Below are 25474 nucleotides of genomic sequence, written 5' to 3'. Positions count from 1 at the left end.
TAAATCTGACAAGTAAAATTGCACAGGAAAACAACTGGATGTTAGAAAAGTCCACTCAAATATCGCCACCTCTCCCCTACATCAACAACTCCAAAGTCCAAACCCTCTTCCTCTCCATCTCGACCACCATCTCTCCTCTTTATTTCCTCGCCTTTGGCAAACCCCTATCTCCCAAATCTCTCCACCCCCACCGTCCCAGGGCAGTTCCACCAGATCAGCCAAAATGGGCAAGGGTGGATCTCTAAGTGACAGTGTTCTGAAAAAGATCTTGCTTTCCTACACCTATGTAGCCATCTGGATCTTCCTTTCCTTCACTGTTATCGTTTACAACAAATACATCCTTGACAAAAAGATGTATAATTGGCCATTCCCAATATCTCTAACCATGATCCACATGTCTTTTTGTGCCACTCTTGCCATCCTTCTCATTAAAGTTTTCAAATTTGTTGAACCTGTTTCCATGTCTAGAGATGTTTATCTCAAATCTGTTGTTCCCATTGGTGCTTTATATTCTCTGAGTCTTTGGCTTTCTAACTCTGCTTATATTTACTTATCTGTTTCTTTTATTCAGATGTTAAAAGCCCTGATGCCTGTTGCTGTTTATTCTATTGGGGTTTTGCTTAAAAAAGAGAGCTTTAAGTCTAATACTATGGCTAATATGATATCAATCTCTGTTGGTGTTGGGATTGCTGCTTATGGAGAGGCTAGATTTGATACCTGGGGGGTTATTCTTCAGCTTGGTGCTGTTGCTTTTGAGGCTACAAGATTGGTAATGATTCAAATCTTGCTTACTTCTAAAGGGATTACATTGAATCCAATTACCTCTCTTTATTATGTCGCGCCTTGCTGTTTGGCATTCTTGTCTATCCCTTGGATTTTTGTGGAATACCCTGTGTTGAAGGAGTCTTCAAGTTTCCATTTTGATTTTGTCATCTTCGGGACCAATTCTTTATGTGCTTTTGCCTTGAATCTCGCCGTGTTCTTGCTTGTGGGAAAGACTTCGGCCTTGACCATGAATGTGGCTGGTGTGGTTAAGGATTGGTTGTTGATCGCCTTTTCTTGGTCGGTTATTAAGGATACTGTGACCCCCATTAATTTGTTTGGCTATGGGCTTGCATTTTTGGGTGTCGCGTATTACAATCATGCAAAGTTGCAGGCTTTGAAGGCGAAGGAGGCACAGAAGAAGGCTCAGCAGGCTGATGAGGAGGCTGGAAGGTTGTTGGAAGGCAGGGAAGGAGAGGGAAACACGAAGAGAACTGAATCAGAAGACTAACTTTTTACTATTAAGAGTTTATCTAGCTATAAAGATTGGATGGAGAGAGCATGGAAATAAGAGCGGAAGGGACATATGGACCACCAAGGATTGGTGTTGACGCACGGGGAGTTTTGTGCTTCTGTTTGCTTTTGCTCAGTGGGCATGCTGGTTCTAGTTTTATGCTTTGTCATATGCTAGTTATGGGTTTTAGTTAGTTGAATGTTAGGGATTTGAGATCTGTGCAATCGGCTTTGCCGAGTTGTCTTTTAACAGAGTAAAAATCTCAAATGCCTGTATTTTACCTTTTTTTTACTTTATTTATTTATTTATATAATTGGTGTCCATGTAGGAACATCTTTCATTGATGAAGTTTTAGCGCATATTTATTCTCATTACTTATGTGGATTTTTCTCAATGCAATGCTGTTGTGGAGATGCAATTTTTACATCACAGGTGTATTCTATTGTGGTTTGAATCGCGTTTTGCTTTCTGTTTGATTTATTGTGCTTTGATCTGTGCCATTTTGCCAGTTCAAGTTGAGCCTCTTTCAGGTATAGAGAAGGGTTCTCCGAAACAGGAAAATGCAATCTTTCTAAACTGTGATCTGGAAAGGAAACGAGTTGGTAACTGATTGATAGAGACAAATCATTGTTTAAGTCAATTGCATGTGGATCTACCATTGCAACTTCTCTTGTGGCATCTACTTCATTTAGAATTGACAACGAACCAAACCTGATCCAAAGCCGATCCCTGTAATTCTTGCTTGATTAGATACTTAAATCGACAACACTGGTTCTCTAGTCTTGCTATATCTTGCTGAAATCATCCATGCAAAATGGCAGCTCTAACCATAGTGTCACAAGCAGATGATGCTAGTCCTTGTAGGCAAATATCAAGCCACCTTTCTTGTATTTGCTTATAGAGCTATTCGCAGGAGTGTGCTCTGTAAATTGTCCTTTCTGTCAATGAGTTTTTCCCTTCTCCTGGAACTTAGAAGCTAGTCCTGGTAAAATCCCAGATCATTACAAAGCATGACATGTGCTGTTCCCATCGATTGAGGATCTGATCTGCATCTTTACTCTGACCCTAAGTTGCTTAGTTAATGGAATTTCGAAGAGTTTTTATATCCCTAAGAACCATCTGCTACGCATCTTAAAGAAATGGATTTGATGATGAACAATTTGCACATTCCTATCCATAACCCTGAACCTTCCAACCCTAGGGGCCTCAACTTGAGCCCTTGATACTAAAAATCCCTCGTTATCTTGTTAAGTGCAAGGTCATTAATGTTCTACAGGACAAGCCGATGAATTGTCAAGCCAATGACATAGGTGCTCGTCGATGTGGCAAGAGCTCCCTAGCAATGTGAATTTTCCAAGCAATTTAACCTTTTTTCAGAAAGAGCCTGTATGTCATGATCCTTTGGTCAATTGGCTCAAGGAAAAGCAAAGGCTTGTTCAATCACTTTTCTCAGCCTTTTACGGAAAAAACACGTACAACAACAGCCTACTCACTTGATTTTGTTTCTGAAAGAACTTCAGGGGAAAATTGCTTTCATAAAAAGCAGAGTGTTTGGCTTGGAGGTGGTTGATTTTTTTTTTTAAAGGGCAACATCTTTTAAATATAAACTGTATCTTTAAAAGTTAAAAAAATTATACTTTTTATTAAAAAAAGAAGAGAAAGTACAAGCTAAATATGTGAAGGTGACAACGCAGGTGAAAAAATAATTCACCTGTCCACGGCAAAGACGCATGCCCGTTCCTTGGCCTGAACTTGCTCCCCGACAAGGCTTGCGTGTTTACTGGTTCTAATTATTGATATTTCTCTTGATTGTTGACTTCTTCATTCTAGTGTTGCAAAAATCAGTTGCTAGTGGAAATCAAGATATGGAGTCTTCCTTCAAGTTTCTGACTAAATCACACCTAGTGCTTTGCCAACAGTTCGAGAATAACATATCTTTTGACAAAATTTCAGAATTTCTGCTAGTTTTTGACATCCCAGGCCCTATCCATTGTCATAATGGTTGGTTTTTGAAGTGTCTTCTATGAGAAAAGAGGACACCCTTTTGCTATTCATGAAAACCAGAGATGCTCTCATGTTCTACATTGGAGAATTTGTCCTGTTTCTGTACATATCCCACTCAGGAGAAGGAGACAAGAGGATCAATCTAGCAGTCCAAACACATTAAGCTTAGAGAGAGAGAGAGAGAGAGAGAGCGAGAGAGAGAGAGATTGCCATGCTAGAACAAGGGACACGGCATTTGCTGTCAACAAGATGCACATGGGAAATGGGATTCTGAAAGAAAAATGCCCAGGGCTTTCAAGGTTCTTTTATCTGATCTCTCTCAACTCATACATACGACGATCGAAAAGGTTAAACCATTAACAACTTCAAACCTAGCATGTAAAATAATGATGACAGCGATGACCACTCTGGATCAGAATGCCTCACTTCCTCTCTAGCTGATTAGCTACAAACCTAATGCTTAAAGGGCATTAACTTAGTGTCATAATGGGTTTCCAATCTAATCACAATTGTACAGATGGCTAATTCTCCTCGTATAGATTAGCACTTAGCAGATGCTAGGTAAGATAGTGAAAGGACTTTCTTGATTCTCAGCTCTGTTCATTGCGAATATTTTCTTCTCTAAACTTTGCTTTCTTTGAGAGACCCCACAAACACAAATGCTCATGATAAGTGGAGATCATTGCCTTAAAAAGTACTGGTAATTTTTTGTAGTGGGAGTAAATCTTTGTCCTGAGCGTTATCACCAAGAAACGATATATAATTATAGGTCTGTTTACTCACACAAAACTTCTTCTTTTTTTCATTTTCATTTTCATTTTTTTTTCTAATAAAAAATTGAAAAAATGTGTTCTTGATATGATTTTTTTCAGAAAAAAATATACATCAAAATTACAACTATTTTTTTATAAAAAACCAGAACCACAATTTATAATAATCATCTTAATAGTTTATATTCATTGTAATCTAATATTAGAATATTAATTTTATTTCATTCATATTAAAAATCATCTTGAAACTATATATTGTGAACTCTAAAAAAATCTTTATATTAGATATATAATAGAAATTAAATTTATGACACTAACAAAATATATATAAAAAATAACTTTAATATTCTGCATTGCTAAAAAATACTTGTATGTAAACTAAACAAATTGTATTGCTCATGTTTTTTTTTTTTTTTTTTCATTTGGAAAACATTCGAAAATTTATAAACAAAAAGTGGAAAAACATTAAATTCTATTTTTCAATTTTCTGTATGGAAAAATATTAGATTTAAACAAGAAGATTCAATTTTTCTTTATCCTCTGACTCTAATTTGTAGAAAATTAAAGTATTACTCGGATAGAAATAACCCTATCTGTCTTTGAAGTTGGCTCCAAGAAAAGCTAATAAATAAATAAGAATCAAGGCCTTTTTCTGTGCATACTACAGAATAAAAGATCAATTCTGTTTGATTATTCTCTGAATTATACATAAATGGCATTCACAACAAAGGTACGTTTTTAACGACTACAATCTTTTTTCCCTGTCTAAACCAAACCCCAATCTGGAAGTTACAATGAGAAGAATGCAGAAACATGACTGCAAAATGATGAACTCGTGCCAGCACCATTTTCATCCTGATGCTGCAAACCATAAGCACCTCCGACACCTGGTTGTTATGGTCCCTTGACTGTTGTCATGGAATTTAAAAATGGATCAGGTTTTGGTCCAAACAATCTCATCAAGTGTTCCACAGAATTTGTTCAAATATCTTGCTGGGTCATTTTTTGTGCCAGGTGTGGGATCCAGCAAATGGCCACGAGACAGAATGATTGCATGTTAGAATGTTCCAAAATTGTTGTGAGATTCTAGCCAACCATCAATAATCACGAATCTCCGAGCCCAGATCATCACCAGAAATCTCTACATGAGCACAGACCATTCTTAAAATGATGAAACCGGTTTCGATCTCTCACTACTATTTCTCGGTTATAAATCTTGGAGATAAACTTGGTAGCAGAGTGGCAATCATCACAAACTCGCAAGTTCTTCACAATCCGAATAAGAGTTCCAGGTGGTGTATTCAGAAGGGCAAAAGCAATAGCCAGCTTTTCACTATGCCTATTTAAAGTATCTTCCTTATCTTCATCATCGATATCAAGCAACACCTCTGTAGTGGTTGGAATATATCCAGCCCTCTTCATCTCCTTCCCCATCTCATCCACCATCTCATATATTTCTTTCGACTGCGCATGTGATTTATCTCCAGCCACAAATTCATAAATTTCGTTGTCCAACTCAATCATAGTGCTCCCAGGGATCTTCTTCATCCCTTTCACGTCCATCGCCTCTCTAATCCTGGTTTTCTTTTCCCAATCGGACATTTTTGCATAGATGTTGGACAGTAACACATAATTGGATTCATGCATGGGCTCGTTTCTGATTAGCTGTCTGGTAATTTTCTCTCCAAGCTTGAGCTCACCATGAGCACGACAAGCATTAATCAGAGTACGCCAAACAACAGGGTTAGGATCAATAGGCATTTCTTGAACAAACTCCAGTGCTTCTTTTACCAGTCCTGCCCTGCATAACATATCTACCATGCATCCATAGTGTTCAATCTTAGGTACAATGCCAAAATCCTTTCTCATTGAATCAAAATATCTTTTCCCTTTATCAACTAACCCGGAATGACTACAAGCAGAGAGCAGTCCGATAAACACAACATCATCTGGGGTCACTCCACTTCTTAACATCTCCTCGAACACAGCAACAGCCTCTACACCACGACCATGCATTGCTAAACCACCAATTACCGAAGTCCACGAAACAATGTTCCTCTCTCTCAGACTTCTAAACAAGTTTGTTGCTTTATCAACATCACCACACTTTGCAAACATATCAATCAACGCATTGCTAAGCTCAACATTCTTCTGTATCCTCTCCTTCTCAACATAAGACTCCACCCACTTCCCTAACTCGAGCGCACCTAAACCTGTACACGCACTCAAAACCGAAACCATAGTAATCTCATCAGGACAAACCCCCTTGATTTGCATTTCCCTAAACAAATTAATGGCATCGCTAGACCTCCCCACCCGCACGTACCCACCAATCATTGCACTCCAAGAAACAGAATCCGACTTATACATCTCATCAAACACCTTCCGTGCAAACTCAATCCCTCCTTCCCCGCCTCTACAACAACAGTACATATGCACCAAAGTATTCTGCACGTTAACTTCATCACCAAACCCAAATTTCATCACTGATCCATGAACCGACTTCCCCAAATTCAAGTCCCCGATACCTGCACAAGCCTTAAGAACAAAAGGGTAAGTAAATTTATTGGGCAATTTTTTTCTTTCAAGCATGAGCTTATACACACCAATAGCTTTTGCCTTTAAATTATTAGTTTGGGCATAAGCCCTGGTGATAGTATTGTACAAAAATGTATCATACAAACGAGTATCGGATTCCGGTGAGAACAGGAAGGAAGTAGCATAGTTAATGACTTCAAGATCAGAGGATGCGGCAGTGAATTTGGTGAGGACTAATGGGTTGTTTTGGAGACCTGATTTGAGAATGTGAGTGTGTATCTGGGTTAGTTTTGAGAACGTGTTGCAGGCTTGAAGTAGAGCCAGACAGCTCTGCTCCGCCGCTCTTGTGTTTCCGGCCGCCGTGGTGGATGGTGGGTGGGGGTGCTGCTAGTTGTGTGGATTAGCAGCTCGGTTTTGGCGGTTTAGATTTGCATTTGAAAGTATTAATTTGCTTCGAAGCTTCTAATAGTCGGGGCAAACTTTATTTTAGTCCTTGTAAAATATCAAATATTTTATTTTGACCCCACAGGTTAAATTTTCTAATGATGACTTGTGCTTTTATTTTTTTCTCTTGCCTTTCCAAGTTTTCCCCTTCAACCCTTATAAATGTCATCATATCCACACAAAAATGAAAACCGTTAACATTAAAGTGCAAAATACTTAAAAAAAAATGTGCTACGACAAGAGAGGATTATTTCATATTTAATTGACAGGCACCATATGAGGTTTTTAATATTTTATTTTTAAAAATATAAATTAAAAATAAAATATATCAAGCATGATTTTAAAAACTAACCTAGCCTTATAAGTTGACACCTGACAGCCTTAAAACTGAGCAAGATTTCAACAAAAATAATAAAAAAAATTAACTTGGTATGACTTGATAAAAAATTCAAGCTGACCTATAACTTAGATACCTAAGGAAAAAGTCAATCAAAACTTATTATTTTCTTCTTTTTTTAAAAAAATATTTTTTGTAACTTTTTCTATAACGTAAAAAAACAAGGTTAATTTAGGTCAATCCATCTGACCCGTGACTCGAAACTTGTCCCGATTTGAGTTTAAAAAACTATCATAACAATTATATAAATGAATAACTATTATATATCTTAGTTTAAATATAAAGATAATTTATAAAAATTAACTAGGGTTATCAAGATATATAATGTTAAAACTAGAAAGGGTAAGTGACAATAAAAATATCTTAAAGAGAAACTAACTCAAAACTTATAATATAAAATGAGCCCCATTACCCAGCTAGGAGAGGAAGGCTAAAAAAAATATCTTTAACGCATGACTCTTAATCATTTTTTTTATCATATATTTATTATTTTTATAAATTACTTTTCTTAGATTTATTGATATAGAATGAATATAAAGTGAAATTCATAATTCCATAGATATTTAAGATAAATATAGAGGATTACATTTGAAGAAAAATAAATAAAAACCAAAGCGAAAAAAATCTTTATTACTAAAACACTCTTTTATAAAATAAGAAACATTTATATGACATTATTATACACACACACATATATATATTTTAAAAAAACAAGAATAATTAAAAACTAAATTCAATATGCATTTATAATATAAAAATATATTACATATATACATGTTTTGAATTTTTTTGTTTTTGCTTCTCATTCTTCATTGCATGATTTTTTATTAGATTTTAATTAGTAAATAATCATAAAAAATACCTGAACAATTTAATCTCAAAAACCCCTAAAAAAAAAACTCATCAAAAATCAAAATCAAAAGGTGGGTTGTCTTGGTTTCCATTTGTTATTTAACGAAAACATACCACATTAGAACTTCTTTGAAACTCGAGGTTGACATTGTACAAATGTTAAACTATAGAGATACAATTGAACATGTTTTAAATCAACAGGACTAAGATATTAAACTATAACTAAAACAAGTCAGTGTTTTACCGTGGACTGCACTGTGCAGTCCACAGTAAAACAGACTCCTTTAACACTGATGCTTTAAGTGAGTTTTTTTTATTTTTTTTATTTTTTTTATGCCTTTTGGATTTTTTTTACTTTTTTTTTTTTTCTTTTAACAAATTTTTTTTGTTTAATTTAGTTTATTAATGTTAATTTTTTTTATTTAGTTATCAGATTTTCATGACATGTTTTCCGGATTTAACGGGTTAACCTGATTTGACAAGTTAACCTATATAATTTTTTTTTTTGCCTTTTATTCTTTTTAATTAATTTTTTTTTGTTTAGTTTAGTTTGTTAATGTTAAATTTCTTTCAATTTATTTATTAGACTTTCATGACACATATTTTGAATTTCACAGGTTAACCTGGTTTCATGGGTGAACCCAGTTAATTCTAGGTTGACTCGTCAATTTTTTTTTTCATAAATTTTTTTGTTTAATTTAGTTTGTTAATGTTAAATTTTTTTTTATTTAATTATCAGACTTTCATGACACAGATTCAGGGTTTAACGAGTTAACATGGTTTGACGAGTTAACCCGAATTTTTTTTTGATTTTTTGTTTTTAATTAATTTTTTTGTTTAGTTCAATTTGTTAATGTTCAATTTTTTTGTTATTTAGTTACCAAACATTTATGACACGGATCTCAGGTTTAACGAGTTAACTTGGTTTGACGAGTTAACCTGAATTTTTTTTTTGCTTTTTTTTTTTTAATTATTTTTTTTGTTTAGTTTATTTTGTTAATGTTAAATTTCTTTCTATCTTAGTTTTTTTTTCTTTTTTAGAGGTTTTTTTTATTTTATTTTTTTAATTAATTTTTTTAATTAATTTAGTTTATTAATATTAATTTTTTTTTTTAAGTAGTTCTCGGCTAATACCTTTAGTTTTTCCTTTTGTTTTTATGCTTTTGACAGTGGACTGCACAGTGCAGTCCACAATGAAAAGGCTGGATGCCTTTTGTTTTTTTTTTTTAATTAATTTTTTTTGTTTAATTTAAATTGTTAATGTTAAATTTTTTTCTATTTAATTATCAAACTTTCATGACACGGATTCCGGGTTTAACAGGTTAACTTAATTTGACGAGTTAGCCTAGTTAATTTTGGGCTAACCCATTAATTTGTTTTTTTCTTTTTAATTATCAAACTTTCACGATGCGAATTCAAGGTATGACGGGTTAACCTGGTTTGAAGAGTTAACCTAATTAATTCATATTTTTTTTCTTTTTTTTATTAGTTTTTTTTTTCTTGTTGGTTTTTTTTCTTTTTAACTAATCTATTTAATTATTACACTTTTATGCTAAGGGTTAACCCAAGTTTAATGTTATTATTAATAATATTCTTGGGTTTAGGCGTTTGCAATCAAACCTAAGACTCTTGAGTATAACTTTAAAAAAAAAAACCTAATACTTTTATATTTTAATTTTTTTTTTAATAAAAAAATAATTGACATAGCGTAGGGCATTAACTAGTAAAAACTAAAAAGAAACCACCATATTTCATCCACGTTTCTAACCTTTTTGACATCCACGTCGCCACCTCCTTCTCCTTCCCCTTCTCCATGACCGCTCTACACTTCTTTCCCACTCCCTTCCTTCACACGGAAATCAAATCAAAATTTGGTTAAAATTAACCGCTAGAAGAAAATGAGGAGAGGAATTTCTTCACTAAAATCCCTAGGGTTTGTTAAAAAATCAACAATCTCAAACAAAATCTTCTCGATTGCCCTTCGCTTTCACTCTAATTCTCCTCCTAGTCTATTGGAGAATTACAAGAATTTGGTTGAGCAAGGGAAGGTACAGCATGATCCGTACCAGGAAAGAGTAGCTTTTGAATTAGAGAAATTGCTTTCTAGATTACAGCAATACGAGAAAGATATGGGGGATTATTACGTAAAGTTGGCGGAATGGGAGGAGAAGAGGGAGGAGGAGAGGCTGAAGCTTTTGGTCAAAGAAGCGAAGGAGAAGCAAGAAACTGGCGGAGGAGGAATCTGGACGTCGGTGAACAAGCAGAGGAATCGAATTTTGGAAAAATTTGCTATTTTCGGGTGAGGAATTTGTTTCCAGTAAATTCTGTTATTTTTGGAGGAATAGAATTTTTGGAAATTTTTTTATTAGCTTTTCAGTAAATTCTGTTATTTTTAGAGGGATTGAATTTTCGGATTTTTTAAATATTTTTCTGTAAATTCTGTGATGTTTAGAGGAATAGAATTTTTGGGTAATTTTTTTCCCCAGTAAATTCTGTTTTGTTTAGATATAGAATTTTTGGAATTTGTTATAGTAAATTATGTGAATTTTTGTAATGGAATATGTTTTGAATTAGGAAAAAGGGAGCAGAAATAGAACCTGGAGTGGGTAGGTGGGTTTCATACTTAAATAGAGAGAGGAAATTGGATTCACTTGTTGGTCGTAGGCCGATTGTTCCTCCAGCTCCGAAAGGATTGTACATTTACGGCAATGTTGGAAGTGGTATGTTGCTGCTAAGGTTATTCATCTGGTTTTGTGTTGGGAGTTTGAAGTAGTATGTGCTTGTAGTTTGTTTGTTTGTTTGTTCATATGAATGCAATAAACTTAAGAAGATGATTTCTTTGGTACAGGGAAGACGATGCTGATGGACATGTTTTATAGTGTGACTGAAGGAATGGTGAAACATCGGCGAAGGTTTCACTTTCATGAGGTGATTTTCTTGTTTTGCTTTCATGATGTTGTGAAATTTCTTATGATCACTTGTGTATTGGGATAGAGAGCGAAAAGGAGAGCTTGGAGAGTTTAATGTGTTAGATTTTCACTTTGTTCAGATATCAATAATAAGCCTGTAATTTTCCTTAAAGCGATTGGATGTATTGCATGTTTAATGGGAGACTAATTACTGGTATTTTTATGAGCTGTTCATTAATGCTACTCTGTGGAAAGAACAGTTTTATTTTACTGTGCTTTTTTTTTTTGCAGGCTATGCTAAATATAAATGCACATATGCATAAGATTTGGAAGAATCAAGTAGAGGGAAAAACTTTGCAGTCAAACATATCTAGTTGGATTATAAATCTGCCCTTTGATATGAAAGTCAAGGAGTGGTTAGCTGCTGAAGAGAGATATAAGCAAGATGTGCAGATGAAAAACATTCTTCTTGCTGTAGCAGATGAGTTTCTCATGGACCAGCAAGCAGATGAAAGAGGGGCTAGCATTCTTTGCTTTGATGAAATACAGGTAATCTGAGAAATCTATTAAAATAATAATTTTTATTTCCTTTTCAGTCATAAAGTGTTGATGCTTTCATCCTTCTATCCTATCATTATGAACTTGTTTTTTAGCTTCCATAACTAGATTGAATCAATTTATGGTATGGCATTGGTTGAGAATCTTGTTGCATCTTGTAGAATGTTCCGGCAGTCTGTGGTTAACTTTCTTCAAATTTCTACTTGGATTGCCTATCTAGATTTTAGCAACAAGTCCAATATGGCAATATGGGTGTATTGAAAGTTGGTATTTATCTTCCGCAAGAAGCTGTTACAAACAAAATGGCTGATTGAATTTGCAACTCATTTTATGAATGAAAATTTCTGCTTTGATATTACAGACTGTTGATGTATTTGCTATTGTGGCCTTATCCGGAATTCTAAGCAGATTGCTGACTACTGGAACAGTTCTTGTGGCCACCAGTAATCGAGCACCAAGGGAATTAAATCAGGTTTTTTTTTCTTTTTTCCTTTCTTTTCTGCATATTCATTCCTCTAAATTTTGTTTTCTGGGTGAGAACCTCTTAAGGTTTATGTAGCTTAATAATGATTGCCTGACATATTTCTGGATTGCAGCTGGAATCTTCTTTTTATTGTGAGATCCTCCTGTGATTTTTTCCAAACTTCTATGCAAAAATCAAATACTGTTTTAAAGCATTGGAAATTTTGTTCACCATTTGCTAACTTTATCTGCACCTGTTGCTTCTTAGGATGGCATGCAGCGAGATATCTTTCAAAAATTGGTTTCAAAGCTGGAGGAGCACTGTGAGATAATTCTGATTGGAAGTGAGATTGATTATCGCCGTTTCATAGCACAAAGATCTAATGACCAGGTAAGATGGTAATCAGTTCTAATTCTAATTGCTCGGATGATTATTTAGTCCTAATTTATCTGTCATCTAGTTCTGCTTCATCAAATAATCCATTTGACATTCTTTGAATTCTAAAATAGAAACATAGAAAATACCAGATACCTGTTTTCTAACTAGGAAGTTTCAGTAATTACCACAAATATCACTTTCCCCCTCTACTTGTTCACTTGTTCTGCCATGTTCAAGAAGACCAAGTGCTTAATGAAGCCTGTGGTTAGCTAGGTGAATCCTGGTTTTCCATCACCCTCTGATTTATTATATATTTTGGTTTTCTTCTCTTCATATGAGTTTAAACTCCCACCTTTTTTGTACTTCATCTATGGCTGTTCGTCACTTTTTAGGACCACATTCCCCTTCGCAATAAATGAATGGTCTTTGCTTAGCAGCTCAATGACTCTTTTTAGTATCTTTTGTACTTATACTAGTTCAGGTTACAATATCAATGATGGTCTCTTCTGGAAACTACTTTGAAATGAAAAGTTCAGTAGAAATTGTCTGTCTGTTTTTCAGCTTTTTTATGTATCCAGTGGTTGAAATTATAGATGCATGATGCAGGCTAACTACTTCTGGCCTTTGGAAAGCAGCGCTCTGAGGGAGTTTGAGAAAATGTGGTGTCAGGTCACAAATCAGTTGGGAGGACAAATCACCTCTGAGACTATCCCAGTTATGTTTGGGAGGTACTTCCCAAATATGCTGTATTCATCTGTCCACTGCTCTTATCTAATTTAATGTTGCGATTTTGTTTTGAAACCAGAGTGTTGGATGTTCCTGAAAGCTGTAATGGAGTGACAAAATTCACATTCGAGGATCTATGTGGCCGGACGGTATGGAAATTGCCATTTATACTCAGTGCACCCCTCTCCTCCTCATGTTGCTTGATATGAGTTCAGTGAGGCATTCACATTTGCAAATCAATGTAACCCCTCAACAACTGAGCTGGAAGAAGAACACCAGGAATTATAATGAATGAAAGATGAAAAGCAAAAGAGTTCCTCAAAAATTTGAAACCATCTTATTATGATACTATGGAGATTTATTTCCTTCATGCAAGAGAGTTAGGCATGCCCAAATGTTACACAGAGGTTCTCAAAAAGGAAACATAGCCATGATTTAAAAACATCTGAAAGACAAATAGGTTTTCTATGAAATTCCCTTGTGAAGCTAGCAACTGATTTAACTATTTTCTCGCTGCTCATTAATGTCAATTTAGATCTTAAAACTCTATTTCCTTTTCTAATGTCAATCTTGTATGGTGGAAAGACAGCCTAGATGTTTCATGCCTCTTCTGGTTTGAGATCATTAGTGATTGGTTCTCTATTTCTTATTGTTACTTTTCACCCTTTTGTTGGTCACATACCTTGCTGCCTGATTACATGCAGGTAGGTGCAGCAGATTATATTGCACTAGCAAAAAATTATCACACTGTCTTCATTTCTGATATTCCATTGATGAGCATGGAAAACCGTGACAAGGTACCACTGTTAATTTTCAACACAAGATGTAAAAATTGTGTTTGCAGTGCATATAAGACTCATATAATTCAATATGATGCCAAACATGTTTTATGATTAGGCAAGACCTAGCAAAGGCTTTGTGCGTGGTCAAGTAATACATATATACTGCTTTAATTTTTATGTGGTTAATATTTGATTCAAATTTGGATTATTAAGAGAGAGAGAGAGAGAGATTTAGACATATATTTGTTTCTTGAAAACATTTTACCTTTACTGGAATTGTAGCTATTTGGTTTAATGTTCATGCTTCCTTCCACATTTGCTGAATCATGTACATAAACCCATAAAATATGCATGCTTTCATACAAAACATGTACTGTTATTATGGGATCCCGAAATCTAATGCTGTGTTGCAGAGATGAGATTTTTTTTTATTGAGCTGCACAATCATATAAGATTACAATGGTGCAATATCTCATCTGTTCTACTGTTTTTATCATCATTAATAACAAATCTTAACTTTTCTTTTCAGGCACGCAGATTTATCACTCTCATTGATGAGTTGTACAATCATCATTGCTGCCTATTTTGTTCTGCAGCTTCTTCTATTGATGACTTGTTTCAAGGAACTGAAGAGGGTGCACTTTTTGACTTGGAAAGGTAGTTTTTCTTTTCTTTTTACTAGTATTTCTAGCATATGCGTTGCATGTGTATCAATAAAAGTGATATAAAAATGTTAAAACTAATTCTAAGACAGTGAAAATATTTTTCATGAGTTTAAAATAGGCAGAAAATAGAAAAATGGGATTAACTATTTTTTAGAAATTATATATATTATTGTCTCAGTCTCTTTCTTAATTAGAGATGGGTTGAATAAAAACTACTAATAATTAGCTTTTTACAGAAAAAGAAAATTTAATACAACTACTAATAATTAGCTTTATTATTAGAAAGGAAGAAAAATAAGTATTAAAATTCCTAATTTAACCATAAAGTTAATAAAATTTCAAGGGTATTTTAGTCGAATCAAATGTTTTGATCCAGAGTTTGTGCTTTTATATTAGTTATGGATTATGGATGTTTTGAAAGTTCTAAACCTAGTGCACCTATTTTATATGTACCTTATGAATTACACATGTTTGCCGTATCTTTGACAATATAATACTATATGTTTTGCTCGTCATGCAAAAAGCTGATGATGTGATTTCTTGAAATTTTCATGGAGGCTGTGATGGTGCAAAAATTGTTGACAAATTGATTGAAGTCCCCTGATTATATTTTTTTATTTACAATAAGTTTCAGGTGCAACATGGTTGCCACTTGCCACTATCCGCAGCTAAAAAGAGCTCTGCTGTAGAATTTCAAAAGAATATTTTGATGCTTTTATATGTTTGTTCTTACTGAGTATCAAAAAGACTCTTCTGAACTCCATATATGGAAGTGAGATTCACCTCATAACATTATGTGGAGTCCATATTATTGAAATTGGTGATAGGGTTTATACAATGCTGGAAGTACATTATATTTGGAGGTCATATTGCTAAATTGGAAATTAAAAGTGATGCACAGCTTGACTGAAAATCAACACTATATCATAGAAGAGGACTAGGTAATGAAAGGGACTGTAATGACATGCAGAAAAAAACAAATCAAAAGCAACGCACAACATATGCCAACATAATGGGATTTTGTGTTATTTGAAACATGAAATGGAATGAGAATCAATTCAAGGAATTGAATTGCCCTTTGGTGGTCACCAGATACAGGGTTGTTTGTGACGTTCATTGATTATTTCCTTGAGAAATGGTGAAAATATGATTCCTTGAGAAATACTGAAAATATGATACCATGCTTGTATCAACCCCGGCCACCAACCTCTATTGATTAATGTTCAGTTGACTTCATAACAAGAAGTATTATTAATTAAGATGTCTTCATGATTATTTGAACAAGTTACTTTTATGGCTTCCAGTTTCCAATTTGAAACAGAGACAGAAGGTGGCAAACTTCGCACAAATGTTTTAGCTGAAGGCAATGTAGGCTCGGGAGGTGTACCATCTGGGATAGTTTCTATGCTTTCTGGACAAGAAGAGATGTTTGCCTTCCGCAGAGCAGTAAGTTTTGTTCCACTTGTTTTCAACACAAATTCCACTTTGTCATGCTCCCATCCTCTCTCTGCATAAAGAAACACTGTTAGTAGATATATAAATCTATGAGTTGAAATAATAGGTATGCTTGGAGATGAATCATTAGAACATAAAAGTTGGGAAACTTAATGAGCCCTTCCACATGCCAGAAAATACCAATAGTTGCCTCGTTCCTGTATTGCTGACGAGTAGCATGAGCAAGCTGCTGGGTAACGGGGTCCAAATTGATCCAAATAAAATGGAAATTGAAATCTTAATGAGACTTGCAAAAATGAAACATAACGGGTTGGTTATCTTGAGCGCAACATTTGGTGTACTATGAATGCATGCAGGGTTGCTAGCTTTTTGCTCACAGATGTGAAATCTTACCTGAAAATTGAACATGATACTATCATAGCAGGCAGGGCATGAGTTTGAAATTCAAAGCCGCACTGTATTGCAGTTATCATTAGGTCATGATCTAATTCGTCTATCAGCATGCATACATGATGTTTAGAGAAGCCAGGATTAAATTGAATGGTGTCTGCAAGCCACGTTCATCTTACTGTTATTTTCGGATGCTACGCCCTTTATTTATGAAAAATGATCAGGGATCATATCATTTGGGGTCTATAATATTATAACTATTTAGATTTGCTATACAAGTAAGTGGATATCATGTTAAAAGACAAGCTGCCTATGCAGGCTTCTCGTTTGATCGAAATGCAGACACCTCTGTACTTGGAAGGAGTTCGTAGTCTTCATCCTTATTTCCAGAAGCAACACCAAGGATTTGGAAATATTCTTTCAAGCAACCTGCAAGCTCGAGCTTCATCTTGAGAACAAATTAATCGTACTTGCAATACATTAGCCCTTCTAACACATATATATGTGATATTGTAATAATGGCGTCTGTACCTCATCTCCAATTCATTTGATTATTTTTTATTAAGGAATAAGCACCGACTATTTTTCATGTAAGTATAGTTATCAGATTCAATCCAACCCGGTCAAGAAACCAGATCCTAAATTATATAGATTGACTCGAATCAATCTGTAATTTTTTTTAAAAAAATTGAAAGTTATAATATTTTACCCGAAAAAAATTAAAAAACAATCCATACGAATATATATATGAAAGTCTTAGGAATTGTTTTTTCTTAGGTTTTAATGATTTTGTTGCATTATATATATATATGCATTAACCCGTTTTATTATTCTATTATATTTGACATTTTATAAGAAAATGGATTTTCAACTAAAATGAAAAATAATGATAATTGATAATTTACAAGTACTTGTCAATAAAAGTTTTGTTTTTGTGTCTTTCTTCATATTACTCTTGGTTTTGGCCAAAGAGAAAGAATATTTGTGTGTATTATTACTCCAAATAAAAATTTAAATAGTAGTTCATGGGACAATGAGTTATATTAAATTCATATATCAATCTTGTTTGTTATTTTATTGAAGAATAATATTTGATGACTCCCAAAAAATTATATCCACAAATCAATATCAATTAAGAAAAAATATATTATTTTTAAAAAAATTTTAATCAGGTTTTGTCGGTTACTTGAGTCATAGAAAATTCTATCCATAAATCAATATTAATTAAAAAAAATTTATATTTTTTTAAAATATTTAATCAGATTTTATCGAGTCACTTAAATCATAAATGAATAAACAAGTCAATTAAATTTTATCAAGTTTTTGCTCATTTTAATTTTTTATTTTACCTCTCATCTAGTTACTAAATCGACCTGACAGGAATAACCTCATCTGAATTTTTTATTTTACCTCTGGATTAGAAGGGACAAGTTGATTGTTTTTTTTACTCATAAAAAAGAAGCTTTAATTATTCATCTCTCTCTAGGTATATAGCCTCACCTTCCAGCTACAGGAATATTAGACAAACGGGCACCCACCGCCACTGATCGGGGCATTATTGATCGGTAATACTCGAGGAATCCTCCGTGTGGGTTCCATTACCATCCCTAAAAATGATGATGTGCAGACCAGCGTGATTGGCCCCTTGAAAAGTATTTGGTACCAGCTGGGAAGAAAATGGTAAAAACAAACTCTGATGAGCATGGGAGCATCCAATATCCGCCAAGATTATTGCAGAAATTGTGCTTACGCTTCTGTTTGTTAATTTTGGCAATTCTCCTTCATTTAGCATCACTTTAAAATGCCTGCTAACCATGAACCGGCCGCTACATTTTGTGATCCCCACCTCCAGTTTAGCACAGTTTTATTCCTCGAATGCCTGTGCGTAGGCCTGGCTAGTTGAATATTGTAGCTAGCTCATAATCTGCTAATTAAAGTTTCTTGAATATTGGTGCCAGCTGCAAAAAATCTAGAGGTACATAAACGTTTGATCTCCCCTTTAATTGAGGCCAAAACCCGTTTACAACGTGAAAAAACCCTTAAAACCTGTTTCGTTCGACACCTATCAAATCGTGTTAATTAAGCCTAAGGCATTGGTTTAGTACGTTGTTCTTGCCCTCTATCTGCTCAAACACACCAACGTCTCCTTCCTTTAAACCATTTTCCTTGCAGAATGCAATCCAACCCTTCGATGACTTGGAGCCATGACTAATGATTCGTATAGGCCACTCTCTTCATCGTAAACTTGAAGTTTATATATGGTGATGTTAAAGAATAATATAAATTATATATTAAAATCTTAGATCGAATTGATTTTTTAATATGATATCAGAGTTTTAATAATTAAGTGGTCACGAGTTTAAATTTTATTATTTCTATTTATTTAATAAAAATTAAATACAATATAGATGTATAAATTTCTAGCTTAAAAAACTACTAAATTGAATTGATTCTTTACCACTTGAAAACTCCACGCAAACACTTCCCAACAAATGCAGATGGTTACATTCTGCACAAAAGAAGATTTGAAAATTGAGTAACTCGTTAACTTGAAGGGCATATGGTATTAGAGGTTTACCAAATAACCATGGTGGATATTATCTTAAAACGATCAAGATGAATTAATGATTTTACTTCCAAGCTACCGGGAAAATCAGACATATCAGAACATTTATTACCTGTCCCCAACATGATTACTAGCATGAAAATTATGAACTCTAAAATTTCTTTAAAATTAGCACAGTCAGTAAATTTATTTGGAAAAATAGTATACTAAGAAAAAAATAAAAAAAAATAAACAACACATCTTCTAATGCTACGCTAATCTCACTAGCACAAAAAACTTTTTATGCTGAGAATGTAAAGTATTAGTGTTTATTTGAGAATGTGGATATATATATTGTAACCGCAATTAGACCCGTTAAGAGGTTATCATGCAGAGAAATGGCGATAGAATAAGAGATAGGGTTGGTTGCAGATTCCGAAGGAGGTCAGTTTTTCTAGAGCTAACTAGCAAGGATCGATTCTTTCGGGGGATTCGTCCTTAATTTCTCCATGGTTGGTCTGAAAGCGAGCTCCATAAATCACGTTGGTATCTCTGATTTGTGCTCGTTCCTTTTAGCTTTTTAACCTGTTTTTTTGTCCAAAGTCAATCTGTTCTGGGCCCTCAACTTGTTCATTGTTGAAAAGCTGAGACACCCTTCACCTAGCCCTTCAATATTCCACTGTCAACTCTTTGTTTTGTTTTTTTTGGTTGAAATAAAGGCTAAATTCCTTATTAAATTAAATTAAATTACAGTAAAGATTCACAAGAAAGTTATTAAGGGAAATATAAAATCTATCAAAACAACACTTGGTCAAATCATAATTAGTTAGCTAATTTATTACTGAATTTGTTTTTTTGTAGACATGGATCACTTGGATATTCTATTTTTTTGCTAATAAATCTATCGCTTGCATTGATTAGATTATAATTTTTGTCAATAATAACCTTATTTTTAGTAATTAAATCAACCGCTAAAGATGAATCGAATTCCAAAATAATTTTATGATTGTTTACCTCAATCTTTTATTGAACTTTTACTGTTGTTATTATTGTCAGTTCCCGAAGAACACTTGCGCGCCAGCTTCAGGATCATGCGCCACTCTACATCAGCTTAAAGCACTTGTTGAATCCTATAACAGATTGTGCAGAATTACAAAACGTAAGGAAAGACAAGTTGTGTAGAAGATAATATTTTATTGATTGCATAATTCTCTTAAATAGAGTTTTTGTTTAACAGAAAAACAATCAAATCTGCTAATTACATAGCAAAATAATAACATAATTTATTCTCAAAGACTTGGTTTTCAAGTAGAAATCTTCCGGCTAATCTTCTTCCCAGCAACCCTCCTGATCTTCTGCAGCTTTTAAGGCATTCTTTCAACCCTCGTGCAGGTTTTTTATTTGTCTCGCTCCTGAAGTATGCCATTTTATATAGCTGATGTTGTGCATATTAATATGCCTTAACCAGAAAGGAAACCCCACTAGGATGATGCATTTGCTTTGATTTAAATGACCGCTAATTTGGAATGATGGATATCACTACCCAAAGCATTATGCTAGCTTTATGCATTTGCTTTGAGTTGGTACATATATTTTAAATTGATTTTTTTATATAATACATATTTATATAGCATAAATAAATATTTGTTAATAATTTATCTCCTCATTTACAAAATCCTTGTCTCCATCAGTGTATCTACTCTAGCACTAATTACCGTGATATAACTAAAGATTGAAGAGTCACTTGGGCCTCTTGGTACCCATAATTAATCTATATAAAGCCAAAGATTTGACGGCTCTATGGATGGGTGGCAAGGTTTGAATGATATATTTTTATTGATGCTGAAATTACAGCCAAACACTAGCCAGAAGAACAGCCCTTGAAGTTAAGTAGTAAGCATGCGAGAACATGACAAAGATGATGGTGCGCACTCATAAGTTCTTCTAATATTAAAGTTATGGCGGGGATTTGTTTTGGATGACTAAGTTTATTCCTTTTAAGGATCGTCACCTCTGCTTTGTTTTGACAGTGTTATCATTCTGTGTGCCAAAACATATTCCACTCGTGGGTCAGTGGAAAGCAGAGCTCACAATTCTATGGACACCGGCGAAGTACGTACTAATTATTGATATTATAAAGCATCCTTTACATTATCATAAAATTATTATTAAAAAATTAATTCTTGACAATGTTATGACTTTGTACTAGCTACAATATTAAAAACAGTGTTTACATGGTTTAGTCTAAGAAATATTCTAACAGCATAGTTTCATGTCTGGTGCTTGATGGGAAATGTTAGGGGAGAAGATGGAAAGCAGCCATTGTTTTAAGGGTTTTTCTTCTTTTTTTGATGACCATTAACAAACTGTGGAATTAATATCTCCATTATTCAAGATTGGCTGCCCTAACGACAAGTCATGTGAACTTTTGTATTCACGGGAGTCCACCTTATTTTCTTGGGAAGAATTCCCATGCATAATATTTCCAAAAAAATAGAAATTCACGAGCTAAGCTAATATCATCTGTGCTAACCCTTAATTGTAGGTTAGCCATTGCTTTTGGTTTTTAATTTGTTAGAAGAAAGGAAAGAGTCCAAGAGCAGATACTTGCAAGTTTCCTGATCATGACGTTTTCTACCTTCATTAAGTCGAAGCAACATGCAATCACGAGAGTTACTGTTAGTGATTTAGACATGGTTCAAGTCTTATCTTAGACAACTTTTATGGATCTGGCATAGGGGAAATGATATTTTAGTCTTAATTTCTAGGCCTTGGAGGCTGTTCATACAGAGGAAGGGTGCGTAATTCTATTGATTTGCTCTACAATCTTTGCTTGAGAATAGTTATTAGTATAATTATATGTGACATCTATCTGAGATAGATATTCATATTACAGCATGGAACAGTCAGAAATGGGAGTACAAAGCTGCAGCTACTTCTAAGATTAGAGAAACGCCATTTTCAGCTTCTATCTGTCGGATTGCGCTTGATACAGTTCGGGAACATATATATCTTAATTGTTCCATCATATCCTGCAAGAACAGTTTTGATGTGAGTGAAAAAGAAAGCACATATATAAGATCAGGAGGAGGGGGAGGAGTCTACGTACTGGATGTATTCAACGTTGATTTTTGCGGATGGAGAGTATGATACAGAAGAAAAGGCATCATTTGACAAGAGAATAGTAGAAGGACATGGTGATTTTCTGCAGAAATCCACCACCCTAACGTCAATGGTCCCATCCTTGCATGGCTTATTATTTCCACTTAGGCACCGCAACCTGTAACGCCTCCCACAAGCAGCACCATTATCCCACAAACCTTCACTCACAGAAACAAACAAGTTCCCCGGTGGGAATTGATCTTGTCTGTTCCCATTACACTTAGTAGCTGCACAAAGATTAGCATATATAAACCCATAATTGAGGAAAACCAAGCTTGAAGAAGAAACTTGCAGACAACAATGGTAAAGGGAAAAGAGGAGAATTTACTTACGTAAATATGGCGGTTCATAAGAACTAGCAGTCCCAATGTCCCCAAGAACAAAGCGTATTTCATTGCTGAGCAAGCTGACGACTATTATTGTTATGGCTATGAGTACCATGGTTACAAGAGCTAATTGAGGAAGAGAAACTATAAACTTTGCTTAGTACTTGCTCCCCTCTGCATGCCAGTTGCCCAATTTATAGCTCTTTCTCTCCTCGGGGGGCTGTAGCTGACAAGGGTAGCCACAATATTATTGTAAAGTTAAGAGAAAGACGATACATTTATCATCGTCTACCACCAATAAGATTAATCACGTGTTGATCAGTTAAATTCTTTTTCTAGATGAGCATAAGACTGTATATTTGTCGCCGGATTCTTTCATTGCTGAGATACGAAGCAATTAGGGGTTTAATTAATTGGTCGGGAAAGTAGTTTAACTCGTGTTTTATAAAAATTAATACTTTTAGATTATTTTTGATTTGTTAATTTTAAAAATAGTTTTTTTTAATAAAAATTATTATTTTGATATATTTTCAAGTAAAAAACACTTTAAATTGTAACGATTATTATACTCCTAAACACCCCCTAAATATATAGTGTGATGCAATAAAAATTATGGGTTGGAAAGTTTTCTATTTCGTTTTAAAAATATTTTTGAAAATTCTTGAACTTTTTTTAGTTTTAAATTAATTTAATTTTATGATGTTTTTAAATAATTTTAATATATTATTATTAAAAATAATTTTTTTAAAAAAATATTTTAAAAATCAATCAACATTTCCAAATACTAATCAAGCCGACATGATGAATTTCACTTTCTCATGAACTAGTTAATTAATTGTTCTCTCTTTTGCAACTACAACAATCTTGTGTAATCAAGTTTCAATTATTTTTATTAAAATAATAGTATAGTTTTTTTTTTTCACACCATATAAATTTAATCATATTACTAATTACAAATTTATTAAATCAATTAGATTTGATTGAATTAACTTGTTAAGTTAGATTAAATTTAATAACAATCATAAAAACTAAAAGGAATGCTATAAATGATCAAGAGTCGAATTTAAACTTTTCAAGCTAAAATATACATATTTGTAATTAATTAAAAAGTTTCAAAGAGATTAGTATTTTCTGATGATTTTTCCTATTATTATGGGAGATCATCTCACCTCTTTCTAACATGGTTTTAGATGGATCATTCAACATATATCAATTGATATATTTATAAAAATGATTATTTCTAATATCTTGAAATTCAAATTCGAGATAATAAGCTTGTGAATCTGTCTGAATTATAATTTTTCTAGCATTAATATGGAAGATTATCTAGAGTTAAGTGAGTGCGTATAAAATAAGCAATGTTGAAAGCAAGCTGTCTTTTGCCTGCATAAACACGGTTCCTAATTGGTGGAAAGTTATAATAAGAAAAGTTTGAAGTTCATCTCTATCTCTTCTGGGGATGGCAATATTCATCTCTATCTCTTTTGGGGATCTCAATGCATATCTATGGATTGAGTTTTATATTATCCATGTCTGAATCTTAAATAATTACTTGAATCTAAATCTAAATGTTATAATTTACAATTATTAGTATTAATTAGCTTGGTATACATATACTTTTTTTTTCCATACTTTAAAGTTATTTATTTATTTAGAGTTCGAGTTAATTAAGGTAGATTATGGGTGATTATTTTCGGTTTTGTTTTATTTTTATCAAAAAAAAATAATTAAAACCAGTTTTTTTTTTTTTACAAAACCGAAACTAGTTCAAACTGACTGGTTTCAGTTCGGTTATTTTGAGAAAAAAACGATCCAAATTAGTTTGGCTTAATTTTTACCAGTATGGCTCAGTTTTTTCTAGAATGGCTCGGTTTTTTTCTAGTTTTTTTTTTTTTAGATTTGGTTCAGTTTTTTTTGATTTCAGGCTTATAAAACCAAACTGGTCAGTTTTTTTAAAATTATAATTGGTTTTTTTTCACAGTTTGGTTTTTTCGGTTATTGTTTTCTAATTTTCTTGGTTTAAACAGTTTTTTTTTTTTTTTTTCTCACTCCTAAAATAAATTAATACTCATAATCAACTCAAAACTTGATTTTTTATTTTTGAATTTTACTCGAAATCTAATCAAGCGTTTCTATTCGCTCAGGTTGATTATATTCATCGGTTTAAGGTGAAATTGTCATCATTATAGATATAGTTGGACTACGTTATTCATTACTTCCTCAACTAAGATAAAAAAAAAAAAAAAAGTGTTTAAAAAATATGGTAATAGTTATTTTTTTAAGTGTATTTTTTACTCAAAAATATATTAAAATAATTTATATATGTATTTTAAAAAAATATATTTTTAATATTAGTACATCAAAATATCTGAAAGTATATAAAAAAATAATTTAAAATAAAAAATAAATTTTAATTTAATTTTTAAAAAAATTCTTTTACAACATAAAAATAAATAGGTTTTTTTACTGAGAAGAAGAAGGGTGGCTCTGTAGTATTGAAGCTGGGTCTACATTTACATATACAAACGTGGGCTGCTTCTTTCTAAGGTAAAGAGCTCATTGCCTTACTCTGGGCTTGAAATGATATATTGGGTACTTAGCTGTCCCTTTCCTTGTTCTGCTCCCATTTTCAAGCCCACCCTAGCCCTCATCCCTCTATCGTAAACTTAAAGCTCTGGATTGACGCCATGAACTCAAGAGAGGTCTCAGAAAGTCTCTAATGGAAGATACAGTGATTATCTGTGATTCTATACAGTCAGGAGATAATCTCTCATCATATTCGAGCTTCTATTTCACTGCGTTGAGTTGGATGTCCTGAGTCACCAGCAGTAAAC

At 33.4% G+C, this 25474-nt stretch overlaps 4 protein-coding genes across 6 annotated transcripts; 2 read left to right on the top strand and 2 right to left on the bottom strand.

The window, feature by feature from the left end:
• The first annotated feature begins 76 nt into the window (after positions 1–76).
• LOC118050289 (probable sugar phosphate/phosphate translocator At5g25400) lies at positions 77–1650 on the top strand. The gene has a single exon (XM_035060602.2). It carries the CDS (start codon positions 224–226, stop codon positions 1271–1273), a length of 1050 nt encoding a protein of 349 aa, XP_034916493.1. The 5' UTR covers positions 77–223; the 3' UTR covers positions 1274–1650.
• A 2971-nt stretch (positions 1651–4621) lies between these two features.
• LOC118050154 (pentatricopeptide repeat-containing protein At4g21065) lies at positions 4622–10096 on the bottom strand. The gene is made up of 2 exons (XM_035060397.2): positions 10073–10096; positions 4622–6975 (listed from the first exon to the last, which is right to left on the bottom strand). Exons 1-2 carry the CDS (start codon positions 10094–10096, stop codon positions 5179–5181), a joined length of 1821 nt encoding a protein of 606 aa, XP_034916288.1. The 3' UTR covers positions 4622–5178.
• On the top strand, positions 10048–17201 carry LOC118050290 (uncharacterized). 3 transcript variants are annotated; one of them, XM_035060603.2, is made up of 12 exons: positions 10051–10580; positions 10856–11001; positions 11130–11209; positions 11482–11739; positions 12110–12220; positions 12479–12601; positions 13196–13317; positions 13395–13464; positions 14020–14112; positions 14627–14754; positions 16067–16208; positions 16926–17201. In XM_035060603.2, the coding sequence occupies exons 1-12, from the start codon at positions 10180–10182 to the stop codon at positions 17058–17060; spliced, it is 1809 nt and encodes a 602-aa protein (XP_034916494.1). In that variant the 5' UTR covers positions 10051–10179; the 3' UTR covers positions 17061–17201. The 3 variants fall into 3 exon arrangements, with proteins under 3 accessions (XP_034916495.1, XP_034916494.1, XP_073266277.1); XM_073410176.1 differs by having other exon boundaries at positions 10294–10580; positions 10863–11001; XM_035060604.2 differs by lacking the exons at positions 16067–16208; positions 16926–17201 and adding an exon at positions 15397–15600 and having other exon boundaries at positions 10048–10580.
• A 4681-nt stretch (positions 17202–21882) lies between these two features.
• On the bottom strand, positions 21883–22888 carry LOC118050291 (EG45-like domain containing protein). Its single transcript, XM_035060605.2, has 3 exons — positions 22647–22888; positions 22262–22541; positions 21883–22184 (listed from the first exon to the last, which is right to left on the bottom strand). The coding sequence occupies exons 1-3, from the start codon at positions 22753–22755 to the stop codon at positions 22178–22180; spliced, it is 396 nt and encodes a 131-aa protein (XP_034916496.1). The 5' UTR covers positions 22756–22888; the 3' UTR covers positions 21883–22177.
• Between the last annotated feature and the right edge of the window lie 2586 nt (positions 22889–25474).

The sequence above is a fragment of the Populus alba genome, chromosome 6 (genome assembly GCF_005239225.2).
Source record: "Populus alba chromosome 6, ASM523922v2, whole genome shotgun sequence".
NCBI lineage: Eukaryota > Viridiplantae > Streptophyta > Magnoliopsida > Malpighiales > Salicaceae > Populus > Populus alba.
The sequence above is the reverse complement of the archived record's forward strand: the minus strand, read 5'-3'. Positions and strand labels throughout refer to the sequence as shown.